The sequence below is a fragment of the Gobio gobio genome (assembly GCF_949357685.1).
Source record: "Gobio gobio genome assembly, chromosome: 6".
Classification (NCBI taxonomy): Eukaryota; Metazoa; Chordata; class Actinopteri; order Cypriniformes; family Gobionidae; genus Gobio; species Gobio gobio.
Window position 1 is genome coordinate 47,049,425 of NC_137102.1, and position 20,225 is coordinate 47,069,649.

A 20,225-nucleotide genomic window follows, 5' to 3' on the forward strand; every position below is an offset into this window, starting at 1 on the left:
TCTGAGTCCTTCGTTTGAAAAATATGCCATATACAGGAAAGGATGCATACGAGTAGACTTCGTGCTCTTAGCGTTCTCAAATCACCCACAATCCTATGCGTGCAGCTTTGCTATCTTGTTTAAAAAATACAAAATATCGGACGCTGGCGGAGTCGGAGCGTTAACGGGGCAATATGCTTTCAAGTGTAAGTATTTACGTTACCAAACATTTGTTATAACCGTAGTAAATATAAGTAAAGTTTAACGTTTAAATGCCAGTACAAATTACAACCGTATTGATATCATACAAATTACGTTATTAATGGCTAACGGACCTTTTCACTGACGTAATGAGGCTGACGTGCACTTGCTAGCCTGTTCCATTTACGTGTTCTTAGAATGCTTAAGAGGAGCCTCGCCTAGCCTCTGAAGGAAGTGACTTGGAAGGACCAGTCCTGCAGAGGAAGGATCCTTGACATTGAGAAACACCCACTGAATAGAATGATAATTACTATTCTTGATTGGTCAGGTGCTGCTGGAAGAGATGTGTCTTTAGATGTTTTTTGAAAATGGCTACAGACTCGGCCGCACGATTTGAGATAGGCAGGTCATTCCACCAAGTGGGGGCGGTCCAGGAAAAGGTCCGTGAGCAATTTCATGCCTCTCAGGTATGGCACCACAAGGCGTCGTTCACTGGCAGAATGTAAGTTCCTGGAGGGTGTGTAAGTCTGATCAAGCGAGTTAAGCTATAATGGTGCAGAGCCAGTGGTTGCTTTGAAGGCGAGCACCAGTGCCTTGAATTTGATGCGAGCGGCTATTGGTAGCCAGTGCAGACTGATGAAGAGAGGCGTGACGTGCGCTCTCTTTGGCTCATTAAAGACCACCCTTGCCGCTGCATTCTGGATCAGTTGCAAGGGTTTTATAGTGCATGCCGTAAGGCCCGCTAGAAGAGCATTACAGTAGTCCAGTCTGGAGAGAACAAGAGCTTGTACCAGTAGTTGTGTGGCATGCTCTGATAGGAAGGGTCTAATCTTCCTAATGTTGAATAGTGCAAATCTGCAGGACCGGGTTGTTGCAGTAATGTGATCAGTGAATTTTAGCTGATCATCAATCACAACCCCAAGGTTCCTGGCTGTCCTGGACGGAGTTATGGTTGAGCTTAACTGAATGGAGAGATTGTAATGCAGTGCTGGGTTGGCTGAGACCACAAGCAGTTCTGTCTTTGCAAGGTTGAGTTGCAGGGGATGTTCCTTCATCCAGGCTGAAATGTCTGTTAGGCAGGCAGCGATACGAACACCAACCGATGGATCATCTGGTTGAAATGAGAAGTAGAGTTGAGTGTCGTCGCCATAGCAGTGATAGGAAAAGCCATGTTTCTGAATGACAGATCCCAATGATGACATGTAGATGGAGAAGAGAAGTGGTCCAAGCACTGAGCCCTGGGGAATGCCAGTGGCTAGATGATGTGACTTAGACACTTCACCACTCCATGACACCCTGAAGGACCTACCTGAGAGGTAAGACTTGAACCACTGGAGAGCAGTTCCTGAGATACCCATCTTCATGAGAGTTGACAGGAGGATCTGGTGTCAACACAGTGTTGAGGTGAAGCAAGCCCAAGGGAATCAGGAATGTGGCGGCAGCTAACATCCCCATTAGTAGCAGAAGGACACCATAAGGAACTTTTGTTCCCAGACGGAAACGAGTCAGTAGCTGACAAATATTGTCCGTCCGAGCTTGAGACAATGTGGCAGACATAGTGATGGAGTTGAGTGTTATTCCTATGAAGGTAAGGGTTTGTTCTGGGACCAGATCACTCATTGTGTCGTTCACAGTAAGACCCAGCCTCTGAATATGCTCCAGCACAACCTTGGTGTTGTGAATAGCATGTCGTTTTGTTGGGGCACAAAGCAGCACAAAGAACCGTCCCTGAGCCTTTGACGGTGAAAAGGGCGGGGTCCCTGAGCCTGTTCAGTCTCTCTATGACGCTGTGGTGGTTGAAACTGATGAACATTGTGTTGAAGCACTCGTTGCTCTGATCCGTGGTAGCGTGGGTGAGCCGGAGCCAATGGCATCCTAAACGGTGGTGCCCGTGGAACTTGAGTTAGTTGTCGTGTAGCTTCTAATAACTTAATTCTCTTCTCCAATACCTCAGAAACAAACTTTTGGGGCCAAAAAGATGTCCCGGTACGATTTGCCGTTCTCTCAGCATCTTTTTTTTTTACAGTCTTCAGATAACCCATACCTGGCGCCTGGCTGTTAGAACGGTCGCTGAAAGTGTACAAAGTTCCTGCTTCACATGCAAGAACCGAGGTATGAAAGCATCCACGCTCGTGGACTCTAATGTGTTATTACAGGCAAAAAAGCAGCTGGCAGATAGTATTCTCAGCTCTCATTATATATGCTACAGACTCATTTGCCTTCTCTAGGAAAGAGTCAGTACATCCACACTGTGCGCTTGGGCAGCGTACATTGCCTCTTAGAGCCTCATCCGGTGATACTACCAGTGCTGCTACTGGCTGTTCAATTTCAGGTGCCCATCCTTCACCAATGGAGTCAGATTCGGCCATTGAGGCCAGTATGCGGGCTATCTTTGACCTTATTCTAGGTACATTAGAACTTGTAAGTGCACTGGAGAATTCTGTCACAAAGTCCTTACATGGTGGCATTGCAAACACATTACTATCAGCAGCTTGTCTGAAAAACACATTGGCTTGAACGGGCTGGACAGGTGATTCATCAAGACCCAAACGAGCCACAGCCATCTGCAGAATAGATCAAATATAATCTGGAGAAGATGGGCCTGCACCCAATGAATGTACAGACCCACCACTCAAACCACCTGCAGCTGACAGGTTGGAAAATACATGTGGGAGGTTGGGTTGTGGGGTGGGTTCTGCCTATTCTGCATCAAGAAAATGTGAATTAGACACACTCATGGAGAGAGTGTCCAAATCCATATTGTGTGAGGGTTGGAAATCACTCTCATCCACTGGTGTGTTCTCAGTATGAGTGGTTAACGCTGGGGGTTGAAGAGACTGAAAAAGACGTTTCATCTCCATCATGCCTGAACAGAGAGTAGCCACAGTCTTCGATAGCAGATGTTCTGAAGTTTCCGTCTGTCGCGGCACTTTTGAGCGAGTCGCGGCTGTTGTGCAAGACTAACAGGCGAGTTAGTATGTGTCTAACTCAGCCAAGCGAAGCTGTCTTTCTGACAGTGGTAGCATACTACAATGCAAACACGGGTCAGTTAGAGCCTCCTTCAAATGTTGAATCCCTAAACAAGATGGGCATAGATCATGTCCGTTGTCGGGAAGAATCGTATTCGGGCACAATCTGCAGCTTGAAACGGAGATGAGAGGGCTATGATCCATGACTTCGTCAATAACACTTCCTCTGTAGCACCGTAGGCACTCAGAACTGTAATAACACCCACTCCGAAGATCAGATCTTTAGATAGAACCGAAAGATTTTAACGTCTAAGATAGTAAGATATAATATAATAAAATATAGGTTTCGACCCAAGCAGGGTCAAAACCAGCCACCGGTAGTACCGTGAAGCACAGGGTATAGCCGATACAACAATAAAATATAATAGTATAATAGTATGCACTCACGTAGAAATGGAATCCGAGATATCCGTCCCGATGATAGCGTTGAGCGTGCTGTCACAGCTTAGGAGGGCGAATCCTTGCAACTCAGGTAAGCTGCACAGGACAGCGCGAAACTACGACCGATCATAAGCGAGAAAGCGAAAAGAGGCTGGGCACCGAGCTGCTGGCTATATCCTCGCGTCTCGGTCTGCGTCATGACGTGACTTTGTTGTTATAATTTCATCGAGCTGGCACAGCGATTATCCACTAGTGCTTAGCACCACCTCTGGTGGTCAGGAGGAATGAAAAGTGTGTGTGGTGTGAGAGCGCGGCTTGTCGGACATAGCAACAGTAACTAAAGGGGGCGGGTCTTTGCGAAGCGCTAATTTATCCGTCAAGTCTTCATTAACCGACAGAAACTTAAATGTAAACACGCTGGTCGGACCCTTTAACCGTTGCACTCACATCCTTTGCAGCCTCTCGCGCATAACACGCATTTGAGTCGCGCATAGAACACAAAACAGACGGGAGCCACTCCAGTGGAGAACAGTGATTATATCTAAAACCTTCAGATGACACACAGCTCGCAAGTTACTGAAAACGAAACTCCTCAGCAGAGGCTCTCTCGCACTGTATGACATGACAGACAACTAATTGTCCAGAGCGCTTCCGTTCACACAGCATGGGTTTTCCGAGAATGCGGTTGTGAGTCCTGAAAATTTATGGCTGTGAGTTCGGTTATAGAACACGGTTGTCACTCCTGTAAATAACCGGACTGTGTGTGAAGGTAACCGTATTAAGGACTCAAATACAGGACTGAAAATGTCTCGGTTAGTAGCGTAACTTCGGTTCCCTGAGAGTATTGCGTAAATCAGCTTACGCTAAGGGAAAACTCCTTTTCTCGAGAATATTGAAGCCAAAAATTATCCTTATAATTTTATGTAAAACGCCGTAGACCCTAGCAGAGCAAACTAGCGCGCTAATTGACTGTGCTTAGGCAACTGCACGAACCTATGGCGAGGCGGCTGAGATGCGCGAACCAATCAGGTCGCTTCGCACGGTAGCGCGTCAATGCCCGCCAAAATTGGTGTGGCCTACGGCTATAAAAACCCCCCTTACGCCATAGGATTCAGATTTAATCTCCTTCACGCTGCATTCACATGGGGCGTTGGCGTTAACTCTTCTCATTTACTTTGAATGGGTGACGTCATGCATTGCCGATCTGAATTGTGAGTTCCATTGCTTCGCTTCACTCGCATTGCAAGCTGCAGAAGTTGAAGATTTCTCAACTTTTCAAGCGCCAATGCAGGCGTCATCCAATCAGATCGCCCTATGCAAATACCCTAGAGCAGACGCTAGCCAATTGCGTTAATTTAAAACACCGGTGAATGAATCAAAATGAAGGAAAAACTGATAATTTCGGTAGGTAATCACCTGGTTCTGTACGACCAATCTTTGTATACATACCGGGACACAAACCGGAAAGACCAGGCCTGGAAGGAGGTGGCAGAGACAGTTGGTGAATCTGGTATGTATCATGCTTGTATTGTGTCCGTGTACTCTGTTTATCATTGAATGACAGGCAACCAAATCAAAACGCGCCTTTTTGTGTTGTGTTGTGGTCCAAGCAGCAAGTAATGTGATTGGCTGTTGTCACGGTCGCATCAGCACCAAGCTTCAGCCACGCCCCCGTCAAGCGTTAACGCCGACGCCCCGGGTGAATGCATTGTCAGTTTAGTTACCTTCGCTTTCCTCCAGATTGAGAAGTTGCCGCAGAAGTATAAATCAGCCTTTAGACTTTCTGTTGGCTATATGATATGATGAATAAATTATGATATTTTTATCAAATGAAATGCTCATGAAGTGACTCTCATAGTAGCTATGCAATTAAGTTCATGTGTAAATGCCCTCATATAAACAGTAAAATCCAACAGTTCTTACTAAGACTTTTAAGTAATCTTTACTTAATGTCCAATAATTTGTTGAATTTACAGTTTAGTAATCTGTACAGTTTGCATGCTATGCCTTCGTTACTTAGAAAACCCAAGTAAACATTACTTGACTGGTTGGAGTACCATTTTGCCAAAGAAAAAATAAATAAACAGGCAGGTGGGCAGGCAAAAGGTTTTTGAGGCAGGGCAATTTTGAATAGACTTTTCACTCATTTCCTCCTCTCCTCACCATTATTGTGATTAGTGTTCCCTTTGGTTGGGCACTTTGAACTTCATTCATATTATTGTAATTCTCTTTCTATTGATGCAGCAATGCAACAATAAATTATATATAATTATTGTTTTTGTGTGTGTAACAATGCTTGAGTCACACACAAACCTCAACATGCAGCATGCAAACATTTTTTTTTTATAAGACTTTTACCATTTTTTTGCTGTTATTATTGGGGTTATACTAACAAAAGACAAATGGTAAAATAAAGCCAAAAATAGTAAAACAAAGCAATTAATTTATTCATGCTGCAATGCACTCTGGGAGTACACTTCCTCAGATCACAGATATAATTAAGTTGACAAAACTTAAATGGTTTAAGTAAGAACAACTTGATACAATTAAGTTATGCTTACTTAATTGAATTAAGGCAACGAGTTTGCACAATTGAACTAAGTAAACTGAACAAATTGTTTTTTACGGTGTAGTACGTGATATGCCAGATGCTGAACACACCACCAGTGTCACACGTGCTTCAGTGTGTGTGTGGTAGACAAAACTGCAGCGCTCATTCACAGAGACACGCAAACTTCAATAGCATTCTTTTTGAGCTTTAATATTCACAGATTTGATTAATTGTACAGCCCTACTTTTGATTTATTTATTAAAAAATGGCCAAATTCCGAGACCTTCTGCTTTATACAATAAGTTCCATTTGTCAATGATTCCGTGATTCGATCCCTGTCGCTTCGCAACACAGACGGGATGAATTTATGAATGAAAGTGTGAAAGTTCTGTTACAAAACAATGTTGTTGCGTATCCTTGCGCTTTTTTTAAGTGGGTATACGGAAATCCTTGACCTTTCCTCTAACTTAATACAATTATGACACCTATTTCCACACAGTTGAACTGATTTATTTGAACTTCAACTGGGTTAATTGCACTGATGAGTAAAATTCATTGTAAGTGAATGAGTTTCATTTGACGTATTCTGTGAATGTTTCCTGAACATAATTCACTCGTTGAGCCAACCAGTGCTGTTGCTGTTCAGACTGATGCCTTTGTGTAGAGTTGTGTGAATTGTCTGTGTTTTTAAGAAAATGGAAAGACCTATTAGAGTTTAAGTGTTTAATGTTAAGTTATTTTGAACATTTACAATAGTTTGTAGAATATATGGTTACCATTGTGGTAAAGAGTTGAGCTTGTGGTTAGATTGTGGGTAGCTGTCGTGCACACATACTTGATTTACATTTACATTTACATGTATGCATTTGGCAGACGCTTTTATCCAAAGCGACTTACAGGGACCTTATTACAGGGACAATCCCCCTGGAGCAACATGGAGTAAAGTGCCTTGCTCAAAGACACACTGGTGGTGACGGCTGGGATCGAACCAGCAACCTTCTGCATATCAGTTCTATGGTTTAACCCACTGAAACCACCATCTCACTGAGTAAATTGTTCCATGATCGTTTGTTTGCAAGGGGTAGAACTGATGACTATATGTAGACTGTGTAAATTATGTGCTGAACCCCAAACTAAATTATTTTATTTATGTCTATAAAAACTAATAGCCAATACAACACTTATTCATATGTCAAGTGTTACATTTGTAGCATGCAAATATTGATCAAGTAAAAAAACTTCATGAAGCCACCCACAGCCTAACCACAAGGTATGCACTTCACGATAATGGTAACCTCAAAAACTGACATAACATAAACTCTTTTAAATGTCAAACATAACGGAACATCAAACATTAACTGGTCTTTGCCTTTACTAAAAAAAACCTTAAACAGCACTTAATTTCAACATTTACTCTCCTGATCCATCCCTATGCAAAGCATGCTGGGAACTAGAAATCCACTGCCCAGTTTCAGTCAATGCAACAGAAATGTATCATGTAGTCCCAACACAAATGGTTTGTGTTAACTTAACATTTTAAGTAATTCAATTAAATGTAAATGACAATTAAGTAAAAAACTAAAGATTTGTGTTGTTTCAACTTATTTTATTTAAATAAACTGAACAAAGAGCTAGAATTTTTTTTATTTTTTATACGGCATATACCTGCGTATCACTACACCACTGCTTCCTTTGTTTGTTTACGACCTGAATTTGCATGTTTTATGATGATGTCAGAATTGGTAAGTTTTACTCCAAATGATAGTAAAAATAGTATAACACATTTTATAGCAACACAACATATTTATCTAGTTCCGGCTCACAGAGAGCTTTCTTTAGATACCAGGAAGTATATGTCTGGAAGAAAGCCGAGATATATTCTTACACATGAAAACAAGCATTTAAATTTACATTACTCACACATCATAACTAGGCTAGTATAACATAGGGGACATGCATGCATACATACAGGAATATATCATATACATTGTGTTAGTTTAATTAGTTGAACTATGAGGTAAATGAGGAAGGTCTGTGTCTATGTTTATTTAGATGAGTCCTCAATGTCCAGGCCCTCCGTGGGGAGAGGGACATGGGTTGATGATTACGATCTCTTTGAAGTCACCAGGGGTCTTCGAGGTGTTTCTGCTCAGCATCAGTGACAACAGGGCTTGTAAACACTAGACCGGCCGGAGCCTGGTCCATAGTTTATATGCAAAGGTCAAAAAAAGGCTAAAAGCCTCTCTGAGGTTTAACGGAGCTGACCATCGCTACAACATCATAAAACTAACACCTAAATCCATTGTAGATATGTTTGGTTGATGTGTTTATTCCCATCCACAGCTCTAGGTGAAGCTGTAGTTGTCAAGCTGCACCATTAGTCCTAAAACAAGGGCCTTAGAAATGGAGAGAGACAAGAGATAAAACAATAAAACATGTAGAAATATGACTATGTACAAAGCTGAGTAGGTCATGATCCACACTGCGCACTATGATCATATGCTATTGCACAGAAATCTTGTACATTTAATATACAATATAATAATAACAACATTTTTAAAACATCTCACTGGCTGGTGTCATATTACAGTTCTCATTGTTACTGGTGCATTCTTATTGTTAATCTTAGTCTTAACTTACTTTCGCAAAGTCTCCCTAGAGAAGCCCTGGGAATTCAGTTGAATCTTCACCTCCTGGTTGCAGCTTTTATTACAGTCATAACCTGAGCATTTTTGAGACTGTTTATTGCATATGAACCTTCAACAGAAAGCACAAAGCACAGCATCACTACGAGTCTTTAACAAACCTGACTTTTGCTTTTAATAGAGTATAATTACTGTTATAACAATGATTTGTGTAAGAAACAGACCAAAACTTAAGTTGTTATTGACTGTTAATGAACTAGGAGATCTGGGATGGATGTAAAGAAAAATAAATTTATGAATAACAATTCTTAAACTTTTGGTTTGTTCCTCACAAAAAGGTATTATGTGACTTCAGAAGACATGGAATATGCTGCATAAGTCATACTTTTATGGTGTTTGTGTCCTTTTTAAAGCTTAAAGTTCTAGTCTCCATGAAATTGCACAGAAAAGACATTGCAAAATGTATGAATATAAACCAATACAAACCCCTGAAATGTCATAATACAGGCTGGTCTAGTGCGTGACCTCTTCAAGATCTCGATTCCTTCCTCAAGTAAAAAGTCAGCCTTTACCCTATATGTGGATACACATTATACAGATAAAATTATTTAGATTTTAGGGACTGAAAATGCCATAATTTATACCTTGTTTTTCACACATTCATTTGAACATTTCATAATTTAAATGGATGATCATTCCGTGTCATTCCAAACCTGTATGACTGACTTTCTTCATCAGAACCCAAAGATAATTTGAACAAGGTTAGTAAGCAGTTAATTCCCATTGAATTCCTTTCCCCCAGAATGGAAGTCAGAAACTTTTTGGGACACCGCCAATCTTTAAAATAACATCTTTTGTGTTCCTCATACAGGGTTGGCACAACATGAGGGTGAGTAAAATAAATGACAGATTTTTCATTTCTTGATGGAATATCCCTTTAAATATGGGCTACACAGTTCCTAACAACAGATCAATTCATATAGAAACATGACAGAAGGTGATTTCATATATTTTTTCTTACATGAGTTCTGTTAGACTGGAGCAGTTCTGAATTATTTGGAGGGTCCAAACAGACCACGTCTTACTTAGACAGCCCACTGTCATTCTCATCTTTTTCAGTTTAGAGAAAGAACAGATAACAGACTTTAATGCATCTGAATCTCCTCTGTGAAGTATCTGAAAGAGTCTGGCCCAGTCGATGTTGTTTAGGCCTGCGCGTGGAAAGGTGAGACTGAATGATTGCAAAGATCCTGCTTGTTGTTTCTCCCACTGTTGAGTTTCTGTCTTGATACTATGCAAAAGAAGAATTTTTTTTATTTTTATATCAATGTTGTTATTGAGTCTGTAAACAAACAAATCCATTCTTAGAAGAACCTGTTGTGATTTTTCTTTTTTATTATGATTATTTGATAGTCTGTTGGGCACCAGCCATTATTTGCATCATCAGCAGTAATCAAAGCTAAAAGTGTGATACTTTATTGTTTGATCTGTTTTGGGTCACCACTTTACAAGCATTATTACTAATAATTCTGAAGGTATTAGAGTTAGACTGTGCAGAACAAACAGGCCAGATAAATGTCAGATGTTTGCCAGGAAAAGGCTTATACAGATTTATAATGTATGCGATGTACCTGCTTATCACTATAAAGCTGCTTTGAAATGATATGTATTGTATAAAGCGTTGTATAAATAAAGTTGACTTAATGGGACATGCTACCACTGGGAGATATTATTAGGAAGCATGGTGTTAGTTTTTACTGTTATGCTGACGAAACTCAGCACTGTATTTCTTCACGCCCTGACAAAATTTGAGGAGAACTGGCACCCCGACTGAGCCTGGTTTATCCCAAGGTTTATTTTTCTCCATTATGCCCCTGATGGAGTTTTGGTTCCTTGCACTGTTGCCTTTTGTTTGGCTTGCTCAGTTGGGGACACTCAATTTTCAACTAAATATCCAAATAAATGTCATTACTAAACAAAATTAACTACATCAACTAAATTACTGATCTGCCCACATTGTCACTATATGATAATTGAAATGAGCTGATGACATCACCGTTTTCTCCAGAGCGGCTGTACAGCCGAACACTGTGAAGCTGCTTTGAAACAATCAGCATTGTAAAAAGCGCTATATAAATAAAGTTAACTTGACTTGACATGTACATGTGTACTTCTATTAAGGTATTATGTTTATTGAAGGGTAATGATATAGCTATTTTTCCAAAATACAATCATCACATAACTTTTTCTGGTTATCATGAGAAACAGATATTTGAATCAAGAAACAAAAAACAAAATAAACAGTTCACTTCACCTGAATAGCTCTTCACTGATCGACAGATAAAGTGGTGACATATTGGTAAATATGACGGCATCAATGCTGCAAATCAAAGGCCAGAAAAAAATATTTATGAATTAAAAAGAAAAGAAAAGCACACTGGAGGATGATAGCGTGTGTGTACATAAAATATTTAAAATGTATTTTGAGACATTACCTCTGTGAGCTCAGGGTCAGTCCTCTTGTGAGAGCATGCATCAGTTCAACGAGTTCAGAGTCTGACGAAACTTCTACCTCCATCCTTCAAAATCAAATCCAGAAGATGAATGAACAGACTAAATAATCAAGTTAACTTGTGATAACGAACATAAAAACTTAATGATACATTTATGAAATGTGTAAAATATGTATCTGTATACAGGTGCATTTAAATAATATAATAAATCCACAAGCAAGAAATACAAGTTAACCAACCAGTATCTGCTTTGGAACAAAGCACTTACCATACTTTCCTAAACTTGTGGAGAACAGGCAGAATCATAAGCAACTTTTCAGATGATAAACTGCACATACTAAGATTCAGTTTTTGAATGCTCTGACAGCACTGAGAGCAGTACAGCAGGGCCCAGCAGTCTGTTCTTCTTAGGACTGCACCACCTGTATCAATATTCCTCCAGGCTTCCACAGCTTCTTTCACAAAGTCCTCTTCATGAAGTTCATAGAGACAGTGAAGGAAAAAAAGTACTATCCTTGAGTAAATATTATGTTGAAGCTCTTCCAAAATCCATTCCTTTAGATGAGCCTGTGTTTTTGGATGAACAACCAGACCATGTTTTTTTAGTGTGCATCTCACATCCTTATTCAACAGACCAAATGCAAATTGCACCACAGCTGCAAAACGTGGAGGACTAATCATTGGGTATTCTTCAATGGAAAGTAGCTCTGTAAGTTTTTTCTGGGACTCTTCTTCATCCAGAAGGACATAGTACAGAGCAGTGAAGAACTCCTGAAAGCTGAGATGCATGAAACTGAACATCGTCTCTTGACGGATTCTTCTCTTAAAGAGGAACTTGCACAGGAATGGACTGCCAGCAGGGTCTGCAATAGTTTCATAAACAGTTTTCTCATCCAATAGGACTTGCTGTTCCAGCATCCCTCTCTCCGCCAGCTGACCCAGACTCCTCAGCAGGGTCGGGACGGACTGACTCAAACCCTGGCAGTGATGCTCCAGTAGAGTGGTCACAAAGTCAACGTAGATGGAGGTGGTGGTTTCCAGTCCGCTTGCTACATCTGCATCAATTTTGAATCGTTCCTTGATAGTTGTGCAGATGATCCAGCAGACAACAGGGATTGAGCAGGCGGTAATGAGAGTTTCATTTGTCTTCACGAATGTGTAAGCCTTCCTGAAAAATTCCTCATTTTGAAAAAACATCTGGAAGTACTCCTCCACCCCCTTTTCTGAAAATCCCATAATCTCAGAGAAACGCTGAGGTCCTTTGAGCAGATTGCTCAGTGTTTCTGTAGCTGTAGATCTGGAAGTAACCAGCAGGAAGGACTCTGGCAGGATTCGACCCCTCAGCAGGTCACAAAGAATGACCTCAGCTGGGGCTTTCTGATGCGGATCAGTGTTTGATGACATGTCTTTAACGTCCTGTGTGAGTCTCAGCTCATCAAATCCATCAATGATGAAAAGCACCTTCTCTGGTGAATGCTGTAGTACCTGTGAGATCTGATCTGATGATAAACTGCAGCTGTAACTCAAGATCTCAGCCAAACTGTTTTCGCCAGGAATGCGGTTTATTTCTTTACACTTTAGGTGGAACACAATATCAAACCGCCCTTTGTAGAGGTCACCAGATGCCCAGTCCATCATGATCTTCTGCACAGTGAAGGATTTCCCATTCCCAGAATTCCCCTGCAGTATAACAGCACTAGGACTGATCCCATGACTATCCGAGTCGAACGGAGAGTTCAGATGGACAGAGTCATCACTGCTCCTGGAGCTGAGGATCTGCTGGAAGCGCTCTCCACTGGAGGAGATCTCTTCTTCTCTCTCTTTTTGACCTCTATGTTTCTGAAGGATCAGAGGTTGTGTGTAGCGCTCAGACAGCAGCACATGTTCACCAGGCAGTGAGTTATACTCTGTCACATACTGATACTCGCTGCAGATCCGTGTCTTATATTTTAAAATCACTGACCTTGATGCTGCACACATAAAATAAGCAATGTTAGACAGGGTTAGTGACTTTTAGAATAAATTCTGATTCTAATAGAGTAAGACATTTCAGAGCAGACTGTAAGTAGCTGCTAAATTAAAAGGTGGAAGGCACAGCATTCAGTTACCTGAGGTTTGTGTTTTTTCAGAGGGAGGGCGATACCTAGTGAAACCTGTGGAAAATTAGACAAACTTTCTTTAAATTTTGATAAATTAGAAACTGTCAACAGATAAATATAAAAGAAAGACATACAGTTTTAATATATATAGCAAGTATCTGGTACATCCTTTTTTCTAACACAACAATAAACACATTTGAACATATGACCTCATTGACCTGTGATTACACATGAAAATAATAAATACATTATCATAGTCAATATTATCAGCATCTATGAATGTACAACACATTTTTCTTACCAGGGGCATTATGTATGATGTGGACATTGCCTGTTATTGTATTGTTAGTGAGTACAGGTGCTGTAATATGGCTTCCACTCTGAGCTGCAGCGCTCACATTTGGCCCAGCATGAGATCTGACAATGTCCTCATTACTGTGAAACTCTAGATGACAAGAGAACATTTTTAGACACCCAATAACTCTGTATTAATGTTGTTGCTTTTAGCCTGAAATATCATCAAAACTTTGTGCACAGATGGGGATCACAGAAAGATAACAGAGAAAGATTTTTTACTTAAAAGTTGTTTTGCTTTACAGAATAAAAATAAAACTTGAAAGATTAATGTAAGTTCTCTGGTCTTGACTGATAAAATCATGCTAAACTCATTAAATAATTAGAAAATGCCTTTAACATACTGTGAAAATAGTCCATCGCAATTCATTCTCTGCAAGAATAGAAACATGAATGAATATGAAAATGATTAAACAATATTATGAAGTCCAACTTATATTCAGATTCTGTGAATTTTTAGAACTTTAAGGATATTTTATAGCGATCATGAAAATGTATAAAGCATAGTGTTAACAGCTTGTGTTACATCTCTTTCCAGCAGAATAAATTTAGTTTTCATAAGTTTTGAAACATTGCCTTATTTTTATGGGGAAGAAAGTCAGAATGACCCAGGCTAAATAGATGACAGACTGGTGCTTTCAGAGAGGCATATCCCAAAGTGACATATCGAAAGAGATAACCAACACATAGACAAATATTTTGACCAACCTGAAATGCAGCATTCCAAAAAAAAAAAAAACGGTTGATCTGATGTGTGTTCGTCAGAAAACAGAAGATCCAAGTCTGTATATGAAATCAAAACAATAGGTTTAAGCTATGGACATTACACCTTTTCCCTTTCATGCTTTGTTTTGTTGTGCAGAAGTAAGAAGATTTGGTGTAGAAGATTTTGGTTCATCACAGTGACTCAAATCGTTTTATTCTGTTCACAAAATGACTCCGATTTGTTCACTGCTCAATCAACACTAGCAGGATCATTTGAACAAATGTGTTCAGAACCAACAAAGGTGGTGAATGTGATCATGGCAAAGTGTATTCATTTTAAACAAATAATTTTATAATATATAATAATATGAATCGTTTTACCTTTTTTTTAAGGGTAAATAGGTCTGGAATTAAACAGGCCTAGAGCTGCCTGAGTCCAATAAATATGTAGGCTATTAAAATTGTAATCAGACATTTGAAATGAAAAATGAAAACTGTAACGTTACCAAGCACAATCTCTGACCATTCCTGATTTCTAACATGCACTCATGATTTCGGCTGTGAGAGCAGAAACGAAAGCTGATGCTCTCCGTGTGTTTAAAGGTGCCCTAGAATGAGTTGAAACAATATTTTAAATTGTTCTCTGATGTCTACATAGAGCAGGGGTGGGCAACAGTTTTAGTCTGAGGGCCACAGTTACTTTGGCAAAGTAAACGGAGGGCCACACTTTGGACAATTGCAATTAAATATGGTTACATGATTAAATCGTACAAATTAATTAAATGCAGATATGTATAAGGCTACAATTACTTTGACTTTTACCAGCCTATTTCAAAGCCTGATATATATTTTTGCTAGGCCTGTCTGACATTAGCTACTCTAAGGTTACAATAACTGGATTTACTTAAAAGGATTCATTTACACTACCCTGCATATTGTTCAACTGTCATTCATACCAGCTGTAGCTATTCAAGATCGAAAACTATTAACAAAACTGCAAATGTATGTGTGCAGGTTACATTAACATACAGACTTCAGGCAATCTGGCTTGGAATTATCAAATTTAATTGGGGATAACTTCATCACTGAATGAAAAACATATTCAGCTTATTTCACTTGTTGTTATTATTCCTTTTTTTGTCATTTCTTTTTTTAACATATGTTGTTTAAATCTTTTATAAAATAGAACACAATTTAAGTGCAGATCAACTTCATCACACGTATGTTTGCTTGAAAGAAAGAACAACATGGAATAGTCCTATGCGTCTCACAAAATGTAAATTTGATGTAGCGGTAATCTGTATCATCATCACCATCTACAGGACATGCATAAGAAATAGCAACATAAAACTGAACAATGTTGTTTAACTTTATACCATCAATGATCAATACACACTGATAAGTAGCTTAATAAAAAGATAAGCCAGCGTCCCCAGTGAGTTTTTTCAAGGCGGTTCCTATTTTAGATTGTTCCTTAAAGGGGTGGTAAAACACATTCTTTTGAAGGCTTGACTGTGTTTGTGGGGTGCACTGTAACATGTGTTCATGCTTCGTTTTAAAAAAAATTGCCTTATTTTTCATATATTTGACCTTTATTCTACACTGCTCTGTCCCTCCTTGTAAAACGGTCTGATGCTTTCCGGGTTGTATGAAGCCAGTCCCTCAAAAATACGCAGTGGGCTCTGATTGGTTAGCTGGCCTAGTGTGTTCTGATTCGCTAACCGCAGTGCACGGTTGTCGGAAACGTCACGCCCCATACCTGGAGACTGTGCTTTGGTCGGCGTCAATAAAACCATATGAGAACATTTGAGTGAAGATGATCGAGCAGAACCTGTTCAGTCCTCAAGTGTAAAGACTGCGGATCTATAATGATCGCTACTGAATGGCACTTTAACTTTTGTATTTTTAGAACGATTATAGCCAAATATCTGTCGCAAGAACTATTAACCCAAAACGAACACAAAGCACTGGCTTTACTTTAGTAGCCAAATAACACACAGAACCATGTTTAGCATGCCTGAAGATAAACAATACATAAAAGCTCTAATCAAAGAATAATTTACACTAATGTCAGGTTCGCTGTTGAGATTTTAACGTTAGTGTTTGTAATGTTAGGTGTTTGTCGGATAACGTTAAGTATGAATGAGCATTTAACAGACTGGTTTGCAGAACAGCGTTGTCATCTGTTTACTTCCTTGCTACAACCTATTACAGGAAAACACATCGATGAAATATAAATCAGACTTACAGGTTGTGGCCCGTAAACAGCTTCTGTTTGTAAATCCAGCTTTCAGGACAAGCCGTTGTGCATATCCTGTATTGAACTTGCGAAGTTTGTGTTGTCCTCCGTGAAAATCAGGCGCGCGTCGTGCATCCACGCACCGGCAGTGTTTTTTTCACGCAGCTGACGTTGTGCAAATCCGGCATTGAAATCGCGAAGATGTGCTGCAGGAGCCCTGCGCGCCTGATTCCCCGCTGACTCAAACACACGTGCATATAACATGCTGTGTGTTAAACGCTCTGCAACGGGAGAAGGCTGAACAAGGAAGGCTGAACAGAGCAAGTACCCCAGACCTGCAATCCGGATGGAAATAACAGCGTTTCCTCGTTATCGCGGCAACAACACTCCAGCCTAACTAACTTATACCACAACAGCGCCGCGATACAAAATGGCCTCACCCTCCCTTATTTAATATTCTCGGAGGAGGGGTTTATGTAAATATTGAGCCTGGTGATGTCAGCAAGCCCTGGAGGAATGTGTGTAGTCCCTACTGGCCGTTTGCTGTAGTCCTTAGAAACTGATTTCTTTAAAAGCAAATATCTCCCTTTGCTTTAAACTTTGAACGTTGTAACTTTGCAGATGTTGTTTATGCTCAAGCAGCAACATTACACGCTAGCTAAAGTTAGAATAGTGAAATCGTGGTTTACCACCCCTTTAATGTTTCCATGGCGATGCGTCATATTTGTCACGTGACACCGCACCCAACACTGTATTACAGATGCATCGCTTTTATTCCGAGAATCAGGGTCAACAGTTTCTCCCGAAATACGTGCAAGAAAGTGGCCGGTGAACTGTGACAAGAATAGAGTAGACTTAATAGTTACTTCCACAATGTTTGTCTGATATAATATCACTTCGGAAAAATTATATTTGAATAGATTGTTATTGCTGCTTCCACAGACATCAGTGTGTATTTTACAAACTCTAAATGCATTGTTTTACTCGTGCTTATGTGTATTGAAATGTCTGAAACCTAAAATAAACATTATGAGGTTGAACAAAAACTGCATAGTTGTGATATGACAGCGCTGAGGCTGAGCTCGTCCGTCTCTGGCTCAGTGCCAACCAACGCGCAAAAGCACAGTTTGAATCCGGCAGTCATGCGACGTCACTGAACATTCTAAATAACATGTGGGACCGTACTCTCAGGGGCACAGAAGTAAAAATCCCATATATGCGACCATAACGATCAAAAGCTTAAACATTTCATTTGTAATCCTGAATACAAAAATTCAACTTTCATCCAAAATGCCAGCACATCGAGCGCATCGCGGGGGCCGGATTGAAGCACTATGCGGGCCGGATCCGGCCCCCGGGCCGTATATTGCCCATGTATGACATAGAGGGTATGTGACTTATTTAAAGGGATAGTTCACCCAAAAATGAAAATTAGCCAATAATTTACTCACCCTTAAGTCCTAGGTATATATGACATTCTTCTTTCAGACGAATAAAATCTGAGGTATATTACAAAAGTCCAGGCTAATCCAAGCATTAGAACTGGATTCATAGTTGCTGTTTTTGAAGTCCATAAAAAGTGCATCTGTCCGTCAAATAACGTGCTCCACGCGGCACCGGGGTGTTAATAAAGGCCTTCTGAAGCGAATTGACGTGTTTGTGTAAGAAAAATATTCATATTTAAAACTTTATCAAGTAGAGTTCCAGCCAAGGGATTTCGTACCATCTGCCTGTACAACCGGAGGCTGCATTTTCAGGAACGCAGTCCTAGGACCGCATTTCTATAGGACCCTAGGTTTTTATTGACAACGCCACCTAGCGAATCAGAGGACCAGCAAAGATGGATGACGATCAGAGTGTGAGTAGCACATGTGAATCAGTTTTTATTTTAACATTAAAAACAATCGTGATGCATTTCATTGGAAAGTTAACATAGCCGAAGTGATCGTGATTTGCTAAATAGTCTTGAATGCATAGCTATCATACGTATATTAGATAGTGCTGTAAATTAATTGTTAGCACATTCGTTTAACTAAACTTGCATGCAAGCTTGTGTTGACTTAGTGACAGCACAATTGTGTCTTAAGACAACTGTATTACGTTCGTTGTGAAAGCTTGTTAGTTACTCGTTGTTTTTTTCTTCATTTTAAGTAAGTTAAAATAATCGTAATGTTTTGGCATTTTCAGTTTCTTCATTTTGGCATGGTTTTATAATGTTGATTGAGACATATGACGTTTTTATAGTCAGGCATAACAGAGGCCATCATAATAATTGACTGTTAAAATACCACGTGTTAGATTGTGTCATGTATTGTGTACTGTACTCTATATGAAGTGTTGTCAAGGACACAGCTCAGGGCAGGCAGAAGTATGACGAAAGATGAATTAATTGGTCAAGTCCTAGACTTAGCCCTAATTTATGTCTATTTATTTATATAAAATGAACTTGTTGAAAAGAGGGGAGAGCATCCAGTTGGTAGGTAGTGCTGCTGCATACATCACAATGTGTGCTTTAAATATTTAAAGGACAGGAAAAGTAATATTATTGTAGAAATAACATGTTATTTCTATTCAAATTTCTTGCATCTCTCTCTATTATTTTTTTTTTCTCGGTTCAGATGAGCTTTATTGACATGAATGTTTCAAGTTCCCCCAAATCTTTGAACAGTATGCAATAACAGTAATATGAACATTATTTGGTATGAAGACTGATATAATTTTGTATTGTATATAATGTGTGTGCTCTGTGGTGACTAAGATTTGAAAAACTAAAATTTGAAAAAAAAAATTTTTTTAGAGTTGAACTCAATGTTCCTTATTTCATTCACTTCTCTATCTTTCTCTCTCTTAGGAGTCAGAGAAGACGTTGTCCATGAAGTTCTTCCTATGTGGTTCACGTCATGAACAAATTTGTTTTTGTGTGTGTTCAAATTCAACTGTTGCAATATATTTTATAAAATATACACAATCTTAAATCTACCCCCGGAGTCATCCTTGTGTATTCCCTCTGTACTTGAAAATGTGATTGACTGAAAAGGCTATAGCATTCCTTGTTTATTTTACTTGATGAGTTATTCAATTATGCAACTTGGACCCAATAATTCCTAGAAACCAGATTTAATTGCAATAAAGAAAGCAGTATTTGGGTGTAATAAACCTTTAAAACCTCTAAAAAAAAAGGGGTTAAAATACTACTAAAATACATTTTCAAGTTTTGGTGGCACCAAAACTAGGGTCCTGGAAATGCGTTCCTGGGATTGCGGTTTTCCGATTCGGTAGGTGGCGCTGTCACAAAATATAGGGTCCTAGAAATGCGGTCCTAGAAATGCAGTCCTGAAAGTGCAGCCTCCGTTATTGCAGGCGGATAATGTTGGGGATTTCCTTGGAAAAGTGTTGAATGTTGACAGTGAAACTCAAGATGCGTACGTGACGTCTTTGATCGGCAGGGGAACTTTCAACACTTTTTCCATAAATTGAACAGAGAAGGCGGTCGGTCGAAAGTTTACTTGATAAAGTTTTAAATATGGAT

General features: G+C 39.7%; 1 protein-coding gene across 2 annotated transcripts; it reads right to left on the reverse strand.

Annotated features, from left to right (window-relative positions):
• Positions 1-6,851: 6,851 nt before the first annotated feature.
• Positions 6,852-18,481, reverse strand: nlrp3l (NACHT, LRR and PYD domains-containing protein 3-like). Of its 2 annotated transcripts, XM_079818863.1 has the most exons (12): positions 18,148-18,481; positions 14,461-14,535; positions 14,097-14,125; positions 13,700-13,843; positions 13,408-13,452; positions 11,568-13,269; positions 11,282-11,365; positions 11,101-11,166; positions 9,808-10,077; positions 9,273-9,359; positions 8,782-8,898; positions 6,852-8,537 (listed from the first exon to the last, which is right to left on the reverse strand). In XM_079818863.1, the coding sequence occupies exons 3-12, from the start codon at positions 14,110-14,112 to the stop codon at positions 8,525-8,527; spliced, it is 2,544 nt and encodes an 847-aa protein (XP_079674989.1). In that variant the 5' UTR covers positions 14,113-14,125; positions 14,461-14,535; positions 18,148-18,481; the 3' UTR covers positions 6,852-8,524. The 2 variants fall into 2 exon arrangements, with proteins under 2 accessions (XP_079674989.1, XP_079674988.1); XM_079818862.1 differs by lacking the exons at positions 14,097-14,125; positions 14,461-14,535; positions 18,148-18,481 and having other exon boundaries at positions 13,700-13,986.
• Positions 18,482-20,225: the final 1,744 nt, after the last annotated feature.